The 17200-nt window shown below is 38.2% G+C and overlaps 4 protein-coding genes and 1 non-coding gene across 8 annotated transcripts in view; 4 read left to right on the forward strand and 1 right to left on the reverse strand.

Moving 5' to 3' along the window:
- Nucleotides 1-1368: 1368 nt before the first annotated feature.
- Nucleotides 1369-4387, forward strand: LOC124637767. Its single transcript, XM_047174405.1, has 7 exons — nt 1369-1395; nt 1915-2100; nt 2342-2437; nt 2631-2836; nt 3159-3335; nt 3653-3910; nt 4281-4387. Exons 1-7 carry the CDS (start codon nt 1369-1371, stop codon nt 4378-4380), a joined length of 1050 nt encoding a protein of 349 aa, XP_047030361.1. The 3' UTR covers nt 4381-4387.
- A 313-nt stretch (nt 4388-4700) lies between these two features.
- On the forward strand, nt 4701-6702 carry LOC124637694. Its single transcript, XM_047174313.1, has 5 exons — nt 4701-4863; nt 5284-5439; nt 5649-5741; nt 5996-6138; nt 6398-6702. Exons 1-5 carry the CDS (start codon nt 4816-4818, stop codon nt 6591-6593), a joined length of 636 nt encoding a protein of 211 aa, XP_047030269.1. The 5' UTR covers nt 4701-4815; the 3' UTR covers nt 6594-6702.
- A 530-nt stretch (nt 6703-7232) lies between these two features.
- On the forward strand, nt 7233-7396 carry LOC124637889. The gene has a single exon (XR_006985298.1). It is a non-coding gene; the product is annotated as a U1 spliceosomal RNA (small nuclear RNA).
- A 1263-nt stretch (nt 7397-8659) lies between these two features.
- Nucleotides 8660-12867, reverse strand: LOC124637697 (probable ATP-dependent RNA helicase DDX56). The gene is made up of 10 exons (XM_047174316.1): nt 12581-12867; nt 12178-12402; nt 11802-12064; nt 11349-11609; nt 10868-11210; nt 10579-10676; nt 10190-10331; nt 9684-9920; nt 9295-9373; nt 8660-8764 (listed from the first exon to the last, which is right to left on the reverse strand). Exons 1-9 carry the CDS (start codon nt 12638-12640, stop codon nt 9305-9307), a joined length of 1698 nt encoding a protein of 565 aa, XP_047030272.1. The 5' UTR covers nt 12641-12867; the 3' UTR covers nt 8660-8764; nt 9295-9304.
- Nucleotides 12868-13687: 820 nt separating this feature from the next.
- LOC124637772 (E3 ubiquitin-protein ligase Ubr3) overlaps nt 13688-17200 on the forward strand; it is a 66100-nt gene continuing 62587 nt past the window's right edge. For 3 of the 4 annotated variants that reach the window (XM_047174413.1, XM_047174411.1, XM_047174414.1), the window contains exon 1: nt 13688-14204. In XM_047174413.1, coding sequence (XP_047030369.1) covers nt 13988-14204 — 217 coding nt within the window. In that variant the 5' untranslated portion in view covers nt 13688-13987. The remainder of the gene's footprint in view (nt 14205-17200) is intronic. The other variant, XM_047174412.1, reaches the window with a different exon arrangement.

The following is a 17200-nucleotide window of genomic DNA, read 5'->3' on the forward strand; positions in this document are numbered from 1 at the left end:
TCGAATCGTAGGAAAATATATCTTTGAATATTATCGTACCTATTAGTGAAAAATATATTTAAATATTCGGGAAATACATAGACATTCGCCTACAAAAGTGTTGTTATGACATTTTACTCAATAAAATATGTATAAAAATACAACTTATCGTGAAAAGTTCTTCATTCAGTAGTTGTCTTAGAAAAATATAGCGAAATATCGAACAAAATAATCTCCTTCCAGTTATAAGCTTATATTAAACCAATTTAGAATCTAGATACTCAATAAATAATAAGTGTTTTTATAAAAAAATATATTTGAAAAGTAGTTCATATACCCACAGAGTTATATTTACGTGATTTGACTATATTTGTTGATTTATTTTTGTATGTGTTTTGTTGATAATGATGTACTCAATGTTGATGTGTAGTGGTTGTTGTGTAGCCGTGTATTCGTCGGTCGTGTGTTAGAATAAACACAGATGTGTAGACTGGGCCTGTACCAGCCATTACAGGTCCATCTAGCCATTTGTTTTACCAATAAATTGCTTTTCATTTGTACCCAACCCCTTTTCCTCGATATTGTTGTCCCGACCCTGAAAGTACTACAATGTGATACCTTATAATACATACCTAATATGTATGTATGGTACATTTGACAATAATTTGAAAAGAATTTAAAAAGTGGTTCCCGAGGAAACAAACTACCTCATCAATATAAAACTCCTTAGATAAAATAAGGTTTTAACCTGACTCAAACGCCACTCACTGCCATCTCGATTTGACAAATTCAATATCCATCACAAAGTCAGATCCGTAGAAATCTAACCAAAAAAACAGTATTGTTATATATTATAGTAAAATCTAAAGTGTGATAAAGTATATTAATGATACCGCAAAGTGAAAATGTTAAATATAGAGAGGGCTAGAGTAACACTCGCACCGCTTGCATGGCGGGGAAGTCTGTAAGCTTTAACACACATTGTGTAAGTTATTGCTGTTTTATGTCCTGCAACATAATCAAATAGTCCTTTTCAGTTTAATGATGGAAAATGTAGGGGTACAGGATAGTTTTGGATTACCCAAAGGGTACATGAACACTAGAATTTGTAATAACCCACTAAGTACAAACAAAGTGTACACCTCCTCTCAGCTGGCACATTTTTACAATTGGCACGCGAAATTAGGTACCCAAAGGAGAACTTCATTTCAGCTTAGACTAGAACAGCTGTAGGTTCATAAATGTAAAGATATATATTTTCATGTTTTCAAGTAAATTATTTAACAATATTTAAATGGAGAACTAAACCTTTGGATTTCAGAACAAAACCACTATGTAAGACTATTGAAACGCAACATGTAAGATATAAAACGTATAAAAGTGGAGCAAATGAATTCTACAGGAGTCACAACATTGGTAATTTAAAGATCTACTTTAAATCGTATGGGATAAAGTGTGACTGTACTGCAATATCAGATGAAAAAGAAAATACTTGCTGACTGAATTCTCACTCTCTGTTTCTTAATATTACTAACTAGCTTCAAACTTTCGAAGGTATCTTTACTGTTAACCCATGCATTTAAAGTGTTCCTTAAATTAGCAATTTCCTCATGAAAAAGCACTACAATCACTCTTCATCTTAACGATTACTTACCAACTTAAAGAATGACAATTATACCAAAAGGAAATAATTGCAGAGACCAATGCAACATACGACAAAAGAGAGATCTTAGATCGTTTGAAATTAGGACCTCTCAGGTTCTTATATAGTATCTAGAGGCTGGGCAAGTGGTACTGGAAAATGTCTGAAGTTGTGACGTTCTATTCCCTTCATAGAAATATTTACATGTCACGCAAATACTTAACAGGATTATGTTAATAGACTTTAGATTACTTAACTGTACAAGTTGTTCATCAATGGACCAATTATCGCAGAACCTATACGACTCGAACCTAGAGGCACTAGCGAAGTGGTTGAGCTGCAACGGCGAGATATGGGGCGTGGGCCCGACGGCGGTGTTCGCGAGCGCCGCCGCTCTCTTCCTCTACAACGAGTTGGAGGCCACCGTGTTCATCGCCGGAGACCAGGCCCATGTGTCGTTGCTGGAGAAGTGCTTGATTGTAAGTTGGAGGAGACTACTTTGTTTTTTTACGTTCTTGAACAAAGAAGTGAGAGTTCTTATGATAAACTTTCTCAGATTCTCAGCTATGAAAGACCAACTTAAACTAAGGGTCACTTCCAAAAGTGCATCCACATTTTCCAATTGGCCCTACATTAGCCCAAGGAGAATCAGAATGACATGGGAAGCCGCACGTTTCTTACCGTCTACTTACTTACATTTCATTTGTTTATAATTCTCAGTCAACGATGGTCCTCGGCATGTTGGCGCTAATGATCCACCTGTGGGTGTGCTCCATGCGCTTTTTCCAGTACTATCTCGACACGCTTATTAGAGATGTAAGTATTAACTTCATTATATGCATTTTTAGTCTCTATTTGATCTAGTGCAGTGCTCAAACCTTCCCCATGTGAGAGGAGGTCTGTGCCCAGCAGTGGGACGATAAAAAGGCTATAACGAACGATTTGATCCAGTCGAATGCTCAAGAATGTATCACTAAACATATCTTGATTTATATTCATATGTCTCCAGAGTCCAAGCGTGCTGCTAGAGATGACGACAGCAGGTCTGCTGGGCGGGCAGACGGAGCTGATGCCGCTGGGCCCGCTAACGCGGTTCCTCCGTCAGCAGCAGCCGCAGATCCACATCACCGTTTGCTGGTTCCTTTCGCTCTGCTATGCCGACTATGTACGCAAGCACTACTGCCAGAGATTCAATATGCCGTATTTGGAACAGTGGTTGGTATGGTTCATTACTATATCTTTTTTTTTCGAGCACGATGTCTTCTTGCAAACGGAATGGTTCTAATTTGCGAGCAGCCATCGTGCATTTTTTTGTTTGATTTTGTTTACATTCTTATGAGGTAACGATAAAGTCTGTGCCAAACAGTGGGGCGATAAAAAGGCTGGCGATGATGATATTTTCGTTGTAGTTTCAGGAAGTCTAACTATGATAGTTTCCTGCTCACATCAAATCATCAATCATCACAAAACATCAAACCCTCGCTACAAGTTTTTTTACAGCATTCATGTTTTAGTACTTTATATTCACGTATCTAAGGTGCACAATTGTGTTGGGGATCAGGCAAACCGAGCTGCAAGAACGCGCCACGGAGCGAGTCAGCCTCACCATGGAGAAGGTCAACAGCTTCGTCGGCTCCGTCCATCGGCGGCTGCGAGGGTTCGCCCCACAAGGCCAGCTGGAGACCAACACCAGGGTTGACGGGGCCACTCATACGTAATGCTTTTACTTATTTATAACTGGCTTCTCCAATTATAATTCACCTTTTATGAGGAGGAACTTGTAAACGGCACAGGGTTTGCCCATTAACTTGAACAGGTATTATTATACATGCAGATGCAGATAGCTGCTGAGGTAAACAATCCCCCTTTTCCGCACTGTAAAACATTAAACAATCCCTTTCATTTACAGCAGCAGGATATAAGACCCATGAATTACATGGTCTAATACAACTTGAATGATGAGGCATCCGACAGGCTTTTTTTTTTAGAATAGTAGCTTATCGTTTATTTAGGCAAAGCGTTGTTAACTAGAGTGAGATCGCGTCTCCCAAGAGATCTTCAATGGACGTCAGCGGCACCTTCAGCGGGATTACATATGAGACCAGCGAAGACCAGCGGCCTAACGAAGACCAGCGGCCCAGCGAAGACCAGCGACCCAGCGAAGAGCAGCGACCCAGTGACTCCAACGCGGGGCTCAGGAAGTCACCGAAGGAGTTCAGTGTCCATCTGGTCGGGCAATCGAGTGAGGCCACCGCTGATGCATTTGAAAAGCTACGAACTTTTATCCAGGTAGGGATGATCTGATATTATCCGACAAATCGTTATACCTAAAGATCCACTTAATGGAAGCCGAATATAGCCCAGGAACTAAGTTCTTTTCCATCATGTAAGAGGGAAACTGCGTGAAACAGCTAATACCTAATGTGATATTGATGTGCGTTTAAACGATTGTGTTTCATACCATGCGCATAGGTATATGGATAATGGTTTTAATGACAACCTTCTCCAAGAACTTTACGGGCCCCAAAAATTACATTACATATTTTGCCATAACAGGTGAAATATGAATTTATTGCCGTAAAGATTGAACTTGGCTTTAGCAGTTTATTAGCAGAAAACATATTTTCATCAGGAATTAATGTTTTATATCGATTTGCAGGCAACGAGATGTGCGTGTACACCGCACACCAGCGTCTGTGTGCCTGGAAGTGGGGGGACCCAAGATGGAAACCCTTGAAGACTTCCCCTGCAGGGTGTAAATCCACAAGCTATGGGCTTCGACACAATTGTACTATATCTTGGTTCTTTTAATAAAATATTGTTTTACCTACATGTTATTTTATTTTAATTGAGAGACTTTTGCCGGCAACAAAGGAGCAACTTACTAATTAACTACATCAGAAATGACAATGTGGGTCAGGGTATCAGTGGAGCTTTATATTGAAGGGAACAGAAGGGTCTATACGTATGCAGGTTTTAGCTAGGATCTCGTGAAAATTACTTGAGCCAATATTATTTAATATCGTTTATAAAAAAATACTGTCAAGACAATCAAAATGTTGTTTGGGAAAATGTCAAAACGATCATGGTGACATAGGAATTAATATTTTTGTGTAAATCAACAAAGAAAGTCTAACAGATTACAATACCAATGTTAAATTTCGTTGTCAACTATTTGGATACATAAAATTGTGATGTGGAATACCTCTTTATGGATTTACTTGCAAAATGAAGGATATGAGGTGAGAACACAGTTCTTGACAACTTCTCAGGAAGAAAGGACTTATGAAGTACAGGATAAACCTACATTAAACCACCTTTCACTCTCTACTGACTATGCTGGCATGAACCTGAGCTAACTCCTTATGACTGCAAGAATGCGAGTAGTATGGCCTTACCCACATTCCATTACTTAAGCAGTTATACAATGGTAGAGTCAGATTTCCATATTCTCACGTGTTTCTATATGTAAATATACCCTACATTTCTACATTACATACGTATACGAATACGCTGTTTGTATACTTGCATTGTAATTTTTCTAGAAAAGAGTAGGTACCAGTACCTACTCAAGGGAATCAGCATCTTCCAAGTTAGCTTTAAGTCCCTTTTCAATTCCTATTTTTGGCACAATGTATGGATTACCACATAACTGATTCCAGCTATTAGAATGGGCAAAATGTGGGGAGAGCTTGTTGTCAGTGGTGCCGACAGTGCTGTGGGCGAGTGGAGCGGCGGCGCTTGCGCAGAGGGTGCTCTCCGCGCTCTTTAGACGTTTCGTGTTCCGACGCGTGCCACTCTGGGAACTTATTTTACAGGTAAACATCGTTATTTTGCTTATTTGGTACGTACGTTTTTATTGCTGTGCCTCAAGAATAAAACGGCAGAATTGCCTGCAGCGAAATTTGGCAAGATTCTGGATGCGGTTAAACGCTATCTAATTTATATCTGGCTTCGCGAAGTAGGTAATGCCTACTATCCTGTACTATCACGAGCTATTCCACTAATAGCAGTGTTATTCTTCCAGCACCTACTGTTCATATGGATGGTGATATACAGTCTACACTTTTGGGTGATGCTTGTCAGGCTCCTGAAGAGTATCGTTGAATACTGTTTCGAAGTAAGTTTATATGTGACCTTATACTTTGAAGACCAAATATGCTTGGTGAAATACTTAAGAACGGCAAATCTCAGGAACTACTGGATCGATTTGAAAAGTTCTTTCAGTGTTAGACAGCCCATTTTGCCAAGGAACACTATAGTCTACTAACACTATAGTGAAGACTTCACTCGCTTCGCTTCACTCGTTCCGTTCGCTCGCGCGCGCGGTCGTTCCGTAAGGTAGTCTAATATCCTTAAATATAAACTTTACAGGACGAAATGGTAATAATGTCAGAGGATGACCTGGAGAGCCGCAAGATGATGCAGCAGTGGATGATCTGGATGTGCGGCGTGGCGCCACTCGCGTTCTACATCCAGACGCGACCGCGCCCCGAGATGCCGCCGCTCATGATATGGTACATCAGAATAGAATACTACCTATATATCTATGTATAGAATATTAGATCAATCAAGTGATTTTTAATGAAGCCAGAAATGAAATGATAGTAAATTAGAGACCTAAAACCTTCTCACACTCTGAGCCACAACGCACAACATCCAGCTCAAATAATGATTACATCCATGATCCTGACTTACAACACTTTCTGAATTCAAATCAGTTCATTTCTAACGCTTATAGCACCAGTCCTAACAATGTGCTTGTCTATTCTACAGGATCACTACAAGTCCGTGGCAGCGTCGCGAGATGGGACCCTACGGCTATTACCTGAACCGTCCCCTATCCACCCTACAGTCGTCTACAAACGTGTCTCTCAGGCAACAGGCACTCACGCTGCGACGGGCCTTCAGCGACTCCAAGGTCATCATCAAAGAACCGCCCAAGAAGAAGAGATATTCTAAATCCGTCTAACGTTGAGTTGTTTTAAGAATATTCAAGTTATAGTCTAGTCCGAACATTATTGTAATCGTTGAGAATGTTATAAATCTGTCATTTTAAGATAATAAAATGGTGAATCGTGGATTTGTGTTTCCTTGTATTCTGTAGGCAAGTAGACATTATATACTCATGTTAATTAGAGCGTATGGAACTATGTCATGGTACGGCGAGGCGACGATAAAATTACCTATATGTAGGTATATAGGTACATGTAGGTCCATAAAATTTAATTGTTTACTGCAGCAAAAACATGCCAAGCAAGACCTTTTAATTTCCCGCTCATTCGGAACTCAATTTATTGCTATTGCCAGAATGTATGACAGTTGTCTGATGACATTTATTTTAAACAATGCGAGGGATTTTATGATAAAACTACTTAATTAATTAAATACAAGCGATCCAAAGTACACTAAAATTAGAATTACTCGTGAATACATGATTTTAATTGGAAAATTGAGATACTGATAAGTGCAGTTCTTATGCATTTTCATAATGGGTAACCCAAAATGATTCGCAAAAGTGATAAGAGATGTCACTATGCCCTACAATTAGAAGTCGGTGTTAAGATTCTCGGGAGCGGGTATAAAAGGAGGTGGCTGGTTGTCAGACGTCATACTAACCTTGCGTAGGGTGTACCGTGATCACGAAGGCGGTTGCCCCGGGCGGACTCCGGCCATTGCACTGCGGCCGGGAGTAGTCCGTCTGTGACTATCCCAAATAGGGGTATGTCGTACGTGTAATTTTTGGTAGTTGGACTTGCGTTCTGCGCGGTCCTCCGTAATAACAATAGATAAATAAGCAAAATAAATAGGTTAGGTGTGGATGACATTTGGCTGATATGACTTGCAATATGGTAATTTGGTTATTTATGATATCGCTGACAGTATACACATGCACAAATAAAATGTTAACAAGTTACAGTCGCGAATTATTTCCAGAATGCAAAATACCAACTCAGAACGTTAATTAAAGCAAGCACATAAAACGAAATAATGTGGGCTGATATAAAACGAAATAGGTACTCAAGATCTAACTACATGCAACAACTGATAAATAGTAACCGATGGTGACTACGAGCAGAAATCTACATAAGCATGCACCTATTCGGAGAGCAGAGTGTAGGTACCCAGAGTAATGTGAATAAGTACCCAATGGCAGGGTTCTTTCTAACCACGATTATTTCATACTTAGGTAGAGTAGGAAAAGATTTGTATTAAATGTGGCCTAGTTCTGTTGGTTTAGGGTCAATTCCCACTGAAAGAGCAGCGGCCGGCAGCGGCCGTAAGAGCACGGAAAACGTAAGAGCGCGGCGCCGCCAATCCCTTGCAATTACGGCCGCTGCCGGCCGCTGCTCTTTCAGTGGGAATTGACCCTTAGTGTTGAATGGTATCGAAAAATGTTCAGCATGTAAAACTAGCTGCTATTCTCTAGTCTTCGTTCATAAGCGTAGTTTGGAAAATGGAAACCAACTCCAATATAAGTAGTTGAGAACTTGAGAATAGCTCAGCTAGGTAACGGCGCTTATAGTGAGAGTTTACGTATAAGATATATCTCAAAATAATGATATCATAAGAAATTGCAGTTCTACGTAACTATTTTAGTAATCTGTGGTTCTACCGTGCCGAATGGAACCTCGTACCTACCTTTGACCATACCTGTATACCGGGAAGCATTTCCCTACACTTTCCATTATATTGAGAGACTATTAGTATATAGTCACAGACATACAGCCTTTTACACACTGACAGATTTTTCGAGCGACAACACCCTGTTCGAACGGCCCTGTCGCGATAGAACGACAACAAACAAAGTGACCACTGCCTGCACAAATGGGCGTTTAAAAATCGAGCGGAATATCTGCCAGTGTGAAAAAGCTTTGAGGATTCACTTGAAGGCGAGTACTAACCGTTTTTCAGATTTACTATTCATGGCGGACCATACAATTAACACATATTATATAGTACATCGACATGGACTAACTGAAAGCGAAAGCTGTTTTAGATTTAAAATCCCCATAAAAAAAGAAAATAAACACTTTGTTGAAAAATAAACATAATTTATTGTCATCAATGCTACGATGTAACATTGATCGTACTAACCGAACTGGTGGTTATACTAAATATCTCGCGGAGACACCGACGAAACTGTGTGAAAGAAAAACACAACATGAGACATGCTTTATTTTGTACATGTTAGGTACAACTGGTACATTTAGGCTGGAACTGCACTTAGCTCAATACACCTCATTTAGAACAGATAATTACATAACGACGATTAATATTTGAGCACTTCCTCAAGTTTCTAGAGTTTGTTTATTATTATGTATATTTCAATATGATAAATGAGTTTTTAGTGTATCGAAATGGTGCTGGATATTATCAATATACCGAAATAGGTGATAGCCTCTAATTGGAAACGCATATCGATTTCGACACTTTTGAGAACGTATGTACCAATGTGATAAATATCGATTTTGAAAAACTTCTGAGTAAAATCCTATGACTCAAAAAAAAAGAAATAGCATTAAAATTAAAATTTATTGAAATTCAACGTCTTATACAACTGCAACGTCTTATAAGTATAAGTGTTGTTCCAACCTTAACACAAGTGCGTATAAAATGTTCATATAAAAACATATAGTATTGTCTATAAGTTCATCCGTTCGGATACTAACAAAGTGTCTGCTACGTGTCGCCCGCGGTCACCGCCTTCTTCTTCACGTCGAAACTCTTCAGGGGATCGTTTTGACGAGCCTGGAACAGAATATAACATTACATTAGTAATATTTATTACATGATCTAGCTAGAATTACGGTAACATTCAATATGAAACTGCTATGCAAGCAATGAGAGTCAGGGGATAGAAAATAGCTAACATATAAAATGATTTTACAAAATTAAATTTCTTGGTAAGAAAATAATATGTACTTTTATTGATTACAGATGCTGTAAACATATTTTCAACAATTACTTGATTTTTAAACTCTTTGTATTCACCCACTACAAGGCAAGCACCTTCTATCCAAACTCTGCATATACTAAACAAACGTGCATAGAAACCAACCTGGTACTTATGTCTTTTCGCACTGCCATACTGGGCATTCTGTTTCCTCTTCTTCTGCGGCGCGGGCGCTGGTGCCGCCGCCCCTTCCTGCTCATCTTCCACTGACTCTTCATTCCTCAAGGCTGCAGGGAGTAAGTACTCAGGTACGTGAGCCAAGTGGTGTTGGACCTTCACGGTATGTAGAGCCTTATCTCTTCGTAAAGCTGCCAAGTCTGTTGGGTTCTCTTCGAAGTAGCCCTGTGAAAATGTGAGGGTTATTTTCAAGTGTTTTTGGAGGGAAATTGAAAGTCTGTTGGTGTGTGAGGAATTCAGAGAGAAGATTAGTCGTTCTTCAAAGAGATAAGTAAAATAGTTGTTCATCATGTGGAAATATATAATTATTTTTCTGTGTCAGCAAATTGGAGCAAATATGTAAAATTTCTTCCTATGCATGCCAAACTTTAAAGTGAAGTAATACGATGGTAATTACTCAACCAATATCAGAGGATAAATAAAATACAATTTACCTGCAATTTCTTACAGTTGAGCAGTTCTTGTTTGATCTCTTTGAGCCTGGCTTCCCTGACAGCTATCCTGGTGACAGCGCGCCACGCGTCCCGGGAACGGTAGCGAAAACCTTCCACCTCTTCTAGAGCAAACTCATACTTTCTGGAAAACAAGAATATTTTTGTAAAATTAAAACTTTAATTCCATCCACAAAGATAATAGAGGATAACATAGCAGGATTTTATTTCTAACAATTTTTTTTTAATGTTTCCCTACTTTATGCTGCAAATAGAAAAGCATAGAAACATGTTGTAAAAAAAGATAATAAATACATAGTGGAGTTCAGTTATTGTATTACAGATTTTTGTATTTTAAGATATCATTTCATAGTAAAATACATGACACTTACTGTATGACTTTCTGTTCCTTGAAACCTTTTGATAAATGCGCCTCTACTGCTTCCATTAACTGCTTTTCTCTTATTGACACAAATGATAACACTGAGCCCTGAAATGAGAAAACATTGAATTAAGTTTCCATTACATTTACACATGTCATTTCTACATTCTGGAAAACTGGTAGACAGTGCTAAGTATAATTTAATTGAAAAACATATTCAATCAGCCTTCATTTGCAGCAAAATTTATAACAAAGGATCATCTTACAGATAAATCATTATAACAGTATCAAATAATTACCTGATTCTTCCCTCTAGCTGTTCTTCCAGCTCTGTGCACATAGGAGTTCACATCCAACGGAAAATCAAAATTAATCACATTTGACACATGCTGAAAGTCTATTCCTCGAGACACTCCGGATTCTTTGTCTTTCTTCCGTTTTGAAGCTTGCTTCTTCTTCTTTCGTTCTTCTATGGGCAATATACCACCGTCAGGTTTCTCCAGAGCCATCTCATCGGATGCTATGATGATCTGATACCTTCCTCGGTTGAACTGGTCTACTGATAAACATCTGACTGCAGCGGGTAGCTCTGAGTTTAGAACGCAGGAACCTATTTTGAACTGTTCTAGGTATAATTTTAATCTGAAACAATATGTGGCAAATTAGTTCTCAATCCAAACATTCTCCAGCTGCTAGTTTAAAAAGCGGATTTTATGAATTTAGCTTTATGCTGGCAATGGATGGTGTATAAAAAATTTCAAAGAGATAATAGCTACTTACTTATAACACCTATCCACAGTCCTAACAAATATGATACTCTTCCCTCTAATAAGGTTGAGCTTCAACAGAGCATACAATATGGCCGCCTTGTCATCCTCTTCAGCAAACAGATGGTAATGCTGCAGTTGTGTTGAAGGTGCTAGTTCCGGTTCCTCTAGTTTCAGAGTCACTGGGTTACGCAGAACAATCTTCTTCAGACTTAGGACATCATCTGACAGTGTGGCTGATGCTAACACTGCTTGGTATATTTTTGGTAGATGTCTGTAAAAGAAAATAACAATTAAGGAATTGTTCAACAATGTATATTTTTGGTCTAACCATGATTATGAGATAGTGATACTATGTCCATTTCAAGAGTTAAGCAAGCTTTTAGTTAGAGGTTAATGAATCATTCTTCTTTATTTATTTATTTATCATATCTCTCATATCAGACTAAGATTGTAAGTAACTTACCCTAACAACTCTTTGATTTCATCTTCATAACCAAATGAAAATACCAAATCCGCTTCATCTACTACCAGCACAGCCAAATCTTCCTTCAGCCTCATGTTGTTTGCCTTCAAATGTGCCAACGCTCTTGACGGTGTTGCCACAACTATGTCTGGTTTGTCTGACAATAAGGCCTTCTGTGTAGGGGTGTCTCCGCTGGATGATATGTCTATGCATTTTACTTCTCTCGCACATTTTGTTGTTAGATCACTGATGACAGACGTAATCTGAAATTTTTCACTAGAAAATGATATTGTATTGTTAGGAATTTATATAGTTATAAAAATTATTGCATGATGTGGATTCCAGTCTCACAGATAGAAAGCATGTGAGCTCTCACCTGTCCACACAGCTCTTTACTTGGCGACAGTATAAGAGCCCTGATGCACTGATGTGTACTCGTGTTCTTTAAGTTCAATATTTTCTGGATAACAGGAACTGTGAAGGCCGCAGTTTTGCCAGAACCTGTTCTAGCCCTCATCAACACATCTTTGCCTTCTAACAGAAGTGGTATGGCTGTTTCCTGGATTAATGTGGGCTCCGGCCATGCCAATTGCGATATAGCCTGTGGAAAAAGTCCTGTTATCACAATTGCGGAAATAAATAATTACCACGCGTGATCAGTAATCATAATTATGAGAAGTATTCCTTTGCAAGTTTAACATGTAATAATGGGTCTAATTATAATGCTCAGTCGTTAAATTAAATAGAACTATCAATTGATATTGCAGTCTCGTATTTACCTTCAATATCCGATCATCAAGTTCCATTTCATGAAACATAACCTTTTTCTCTTCACCCATGTTTTGAGTCGCAGAATCAAAATTATTAAATTGATTAACCTTCTCCCAACCAAACAACAACTTGTAACTTGTACAACAAATTAATGACCGTTTCTTTTATGTAAGTTAGGCTTTACACTGATACACGATAAAAATTCAAAACAAATCAGTATTTATAACTTATTTTCACGTGTTTGAATTTTTTGGCATGTCGTCGCCATTTGCAGAGGTTAAGATTATTGCCAGTTAAAAATCTTCTACAAGGAATAGACTCAACTGATATTTTCATTATGTTTACTAATTATTAACCAACTTGCCGAAAGAGGGGGGTCTTTTTTCTTAACGACGCGAAAAATCATCAAATGGCTGCTGTGGGTTAGCAGCGGTGAGGAAGTGTCAGACTCTTACTGAATAAAAACCGTCGTGTTCCGTCGAAGGCCTTTTATGTACCAGGGCCGCGGTAACTTTTTCGAACAATCCCGCAGCCCCGGCAGGCCTTGTCCCAGCTGGGCCCCACTGGGGAGGTTCTCATTGCTTAACCTATACCCTACAAGGTAACCCTGAGACAATGAAGAAAGTGTGCAATAGAATACATAAAGGGTGTAATTTTGTTGACCGTCTTTAAAGGTAGCTAAGTATAAGTAGAAAGTCTTGTTAAAAGAAAATATTTGCGCAATTTCATCACTCTGAAAAAAGTGACTGCGAATCCTGTTATCAGAATTGCTGTCACTATTAGCGGCTGATGATCTCCAAAACTACGAAGCTATATAATAATTAGTAGCAACTACTGGTCGCTGGTAGTAAAATGTATAAGAAGTACTGGCAGCTGGTAGCAAAATGTATTTCGAGGGAATATACACACGACCACGGTGGCAGGATGTAGAAATAAAAAATGGAAATCGACGAATTGCCATTTACCAAGAATTATCGTTTGTGCAGGGATTTATCGCAGTTGCATATTGCAATAAAGAAAACCTCTGTATCTGCATCAAATAAAAATGACTTATTTTTTGCACTGGCATGCTAACCAACAGCATGACACAGAAATAAAATATTTTTTTAGGATGACCACTCTAAACGAATGGCCGAGTTGTTTCTGCATTGCATATTTTCATTAAAACGGTGTTATTTATATCTATTTTCGATATTCAATGATTGTTTCAACCCCAACGTTTTCGTGTTAGTGTAATTTCATCCAAAATTGTATTCGTGACTTGCAAAAATGTTATACCACAACGACGTTACGGACCGCAGTTCATTGCCTTATGTAAAACTTGAAATAGTGTTTCTTCCGTGAGTGACCGAAATATATGGTGACTTATGTGTTTAGTGTAATTGTTTCGGTTTTGTGGTGATCAAAGTGTGAAAATGTCGAATTCTACCGCTCAAGTGCTTATGAAGAAGGGTAAGAGGGGTGCAGCTGCATACATACACGCGGACTGTGAGAATGGTTCCCCACAGCATTTGGGCCCATTGCTGGACGTCCTGCTGAACCCCAGCAAGGCCATCGACGAGTGGGAGACCATAGATTGGTGCCGGTGGCTGCTGGCCGGCGGGAGGACGCCGGACGAGTTCGCTACTATAGGTGGGTTCTAGCATCTAACTGTACTCTTCAAAATACGTCTATGATAGTTTGTAGGTTATGAACTGAAGTTATAACAGTTTTATTGCACCAATTGCGTAGTTTTTATGTCTAATTGAAGCTGTAGCGCCACATGACCTTCCATTGTTTGTTGTATCAAGACTTCACTATCTGTTGATAGATGTTTCCAATACAACAAATATGGGCAATTCTTGTCTCTACTTTATGAAATAAGTACAGTTATAGAATGAGAACAGTTCAATTGGCATATCCCATACAGAAAAGGCAATTGTTTAATCATTAAAGTTTGATTACAAGCTAATGGGGACTGACATTGACATAATTACATTATTTATACGTAATGCATGTTGGACAATTGTTAATTAAGTAGGTCTCTGCTGCAAGGTTAAATTATTAAGGTGTTTATGGTAACCTTACAGTGTACCTACTTATATTAGTTTGTTTTGTTACAATTATTTGCAAAATCTATTTTATTAATTTACATTTAAAAAAATATATGGATTTCATCTAAAATGGTCATCATTTTCAGTCTCTGCAAAATAACAAATTTGTGAAAACTATAAATTTGTTGCTGTGATAAATTTTCTACAAAATAGATACCTCCTTACACAATAATTTCAACAAATATAATAAAGCTGAATAGTTGCTTGTTATGATGAAAATGATTGAATATCTCTGGTATTTCTGACCTGGATTGAACAATTCTTCCAGTGTTAAATAGTCCATTTATCAAATCTTTTGTTGTGTGTTCACAAATGATGATGCAACAAAATCACAGCCAGCAGCTTATATACCAGAGAAAACCAGAATATATTGAAGTAACTAAGTTTTTAAAGTTGACTTCTTGAAGTTTTATACATCATCATCATCTCAGCCATAGGACGTCCACTGCTGAACATAGGCCTCACCCTTAGATCTTCACAGATACCTGTTGAAGTTTTATACATACCGAGAAAATTATTGCCCAACTAATTCTATGTTCTATAAGTCTCATGTGTAGGAAGTGTAACTTTGCCATAAAAGCCTCATGACAATATATCTCATACTAGCCTCTGCCAGCAGTTTCACCCACATCTCGTGGCCACTTCTGCACAGACCCATAACAAGTAGCCTGTAGCATTACTTGATAAATGGGCTATCTAACACCGGAAGAATATCTCAAATCGGATCAATAGTTCCTGAGTGTGTTCAAGCAAACAAACAAACTATTCAGCTTTATGATATTAGTTCATATAGATATATAATGTCTGGGGTGTGTCTTGGGAATGAGAAAAGGCGAGATATACATAATAATGTTTCTTCTACCCTTTGTAAAAGAAATTCAAGTTTAGGTGCAAATTATCCAGGATAGACTACTCATTAGTTGTATGTCAAAGTGTAGATATACTTGAGATTGATTGATTTTCTATTGTCTTTTAGTTACAAGAATAGTTTTAGGGTTCCGTACCCAAGGGGTAAAACGGGACCTTATTGTTTTCGCTCCTCTGTCCGTCCGTCCGTCTGTCATCAGGCTGTATCTCATGAACCGTGATAGTTAGAGAGCTGAAATTTTCACAGATGATGTATTTTTTAACCGACTTCAAAAAAGGAGGTTCTCAATTCGACCGTATTTTTTTTTTTTTTTTTTTTTTTTTGTATGTTTGTTACGCGATTACTCCGCCAGTTATTAATCGATTTTGATGATTCTTTTTTTGTTTGATAGGATATACTCCCGAGGTGGTCCCATAGTCATCAGGTCAGGATCTGATGATGGAAACCCTGAGAAATCGAGGGCAACCTTCGAAAGTTGTAGGCATACATAGGGTAAAAACTTGACACTCAGGTGTACGCCTAAAAGCACTATTCAACTGTGAAGATTTGGAGCTGATCTGATGATGGAAACCAGAGAGGGTCGAGGGAACTCGACAACTGAATATGTGAACTACCTCGTGTTTGGGCTTAAATTATTTGTATTGACAAGACCTTTGCAACAGTGAAGGTTTGGAGCTGACCTGATGATGGAGACCAGAGAAAGTAAGTCGAGGGAACTCGACAACTGAATATGTAAAATACCTCGTATTTGGACTTATATTCTTTGTATTGATGAGAACTTCTCACTTGTATGGATAGTGACAACTATTCGTATCACTGAAAAGCTTTAAATAAAAAACTTTTTTACAAAAAAATTAAACCGACTTCCCAAAACACTAAAAAGCAAAAAAAAATCTATTTTTAGGTGCATCGGCCTAGAAGTCGGTGGCAAAATTAACTTAGTAACATCCATTAGACACCGACTTCTAGGCCGATGCACCTAAAAATAGATTTTTTTTTGCTTTTTAGTGTTTTGGGAAGTCGGTTTAATTTTTTTGTAAAAAAGTTTTTTGTTACTGCTATAACAACATGAAAACTAGAATTGAATAAATATTTTGGGATTCTCCCATACAACAAACGTGATTTTTTTTTGTCCGTTTTATAAATAACTAGCAAACCCGGCGAACTCCGTTTCGCCACCAGATGGCTTCGTTTTATGTAACATTTTGTTTGTTTTTTTTTTCCGCAGTCAGATGGTGACAAAAGCTGTCCTATGTCCTTCTCCTGGCTCTAAACTACCTCCCTAGCAATTTTCAGCTAAATCGGTTCAGCCGTTCTTGAGTTACAATTGGAGTATAACACGACTTTCTTTTATACATATGTTTATATAGATGGTACGGAACCCTCCGCCGAGCACGAGTTCGACTCATACTTGGCCGGTTTTTTTTATTGATTTTCTATTGTCATACAAGAAGTTTAAAGACTTATCAATCAGATGAAAATAAACTATCAAAGTTACAATATAAGGAAGACAACATTATGTCATTATGTAACCTTAGTAAACAAGTAGCAATGTTACCTGCACTGGTCGCCATCTTTGACCATTTTCGCGTGTCCAATGTCACGCAGATGTGGTGAAACCTTGCTATATGATTCATAATTACATCTCTGAAGGTATATTAATAAAT

This window comes from Helicoverpa zea, chromosome 16, assembly GCF_022581195.2.
Source record: "Helicoverpa zea isolate HzStark_Cry1AcR chromosome 16, ilHelZeax1.1, whole genome shotgun sequence".
NCBI lineage: Eukaryota > Metazoa > Arthropoda > Insecta > Lepidoptera > Noctuidae > Helicoverpa > Helicoverpa zea.

Coding starts and splice junctions, on each gene's coding strand:
- LOC124637767 (XM_047174405.1), top strand. CDS start 1,369: ATGAATTCTACAGGAGTCACAACATTG. Junction 1,396..1,914: donor CTACAGGAGTCACAACATTG/GTAATTTAAAGA, acceptor CAATTATCGCAG/AACCTATACGACTCGAACCT. Junction 2,438..2,630: donor TCGACACGCTTATTAGAGAT/GTAAGTATTAAC, acceptor ATATGTCTCCAG/AGTCCAAGCGTGCTGCTAGA.
- LOC124637694 (XM_047174313.1), top strand. CDS start 4,816: ATGTGGAATACCTCTTTATGGATTTACTTGCAAAATGAAGGATATGAG. Junction 5,440..5,648: donor TCTGGGAACTTATTTTACAG/GTAAACATCGTT, acceptor TTATTCTTCCAG/CACCTACTGTTCATATGGAT. Junction 5,742..5,995: donor TCGTTGAATACTGTTTCGAA/GTAAGTTTATAT, acceptor TAAACTTTACAG/GACGAAATGGTAATAATGTC.
- LOC124637697 (XM_047174316.1), bottom strand. CDS start 12,640: ATGGGTGAAGAGAAAAAGGTTATGTTTCATGAAATGGAACTTGATGAT. Junction 12,065..12,177: donor GTAAAGAGCTGTGTGGACAG/GTGAGAGCTCAC, acceptor GAAAAATTTCAG/ATTACGTCTGTCATCAGTGA. Junction 10,677..10,867: donor CAGCTAGAGGGAAGAATCAG/GTAATTATTTGA, acceptor TTCTCATTTCAG/GGCTCAGTGTTATCATTTGT.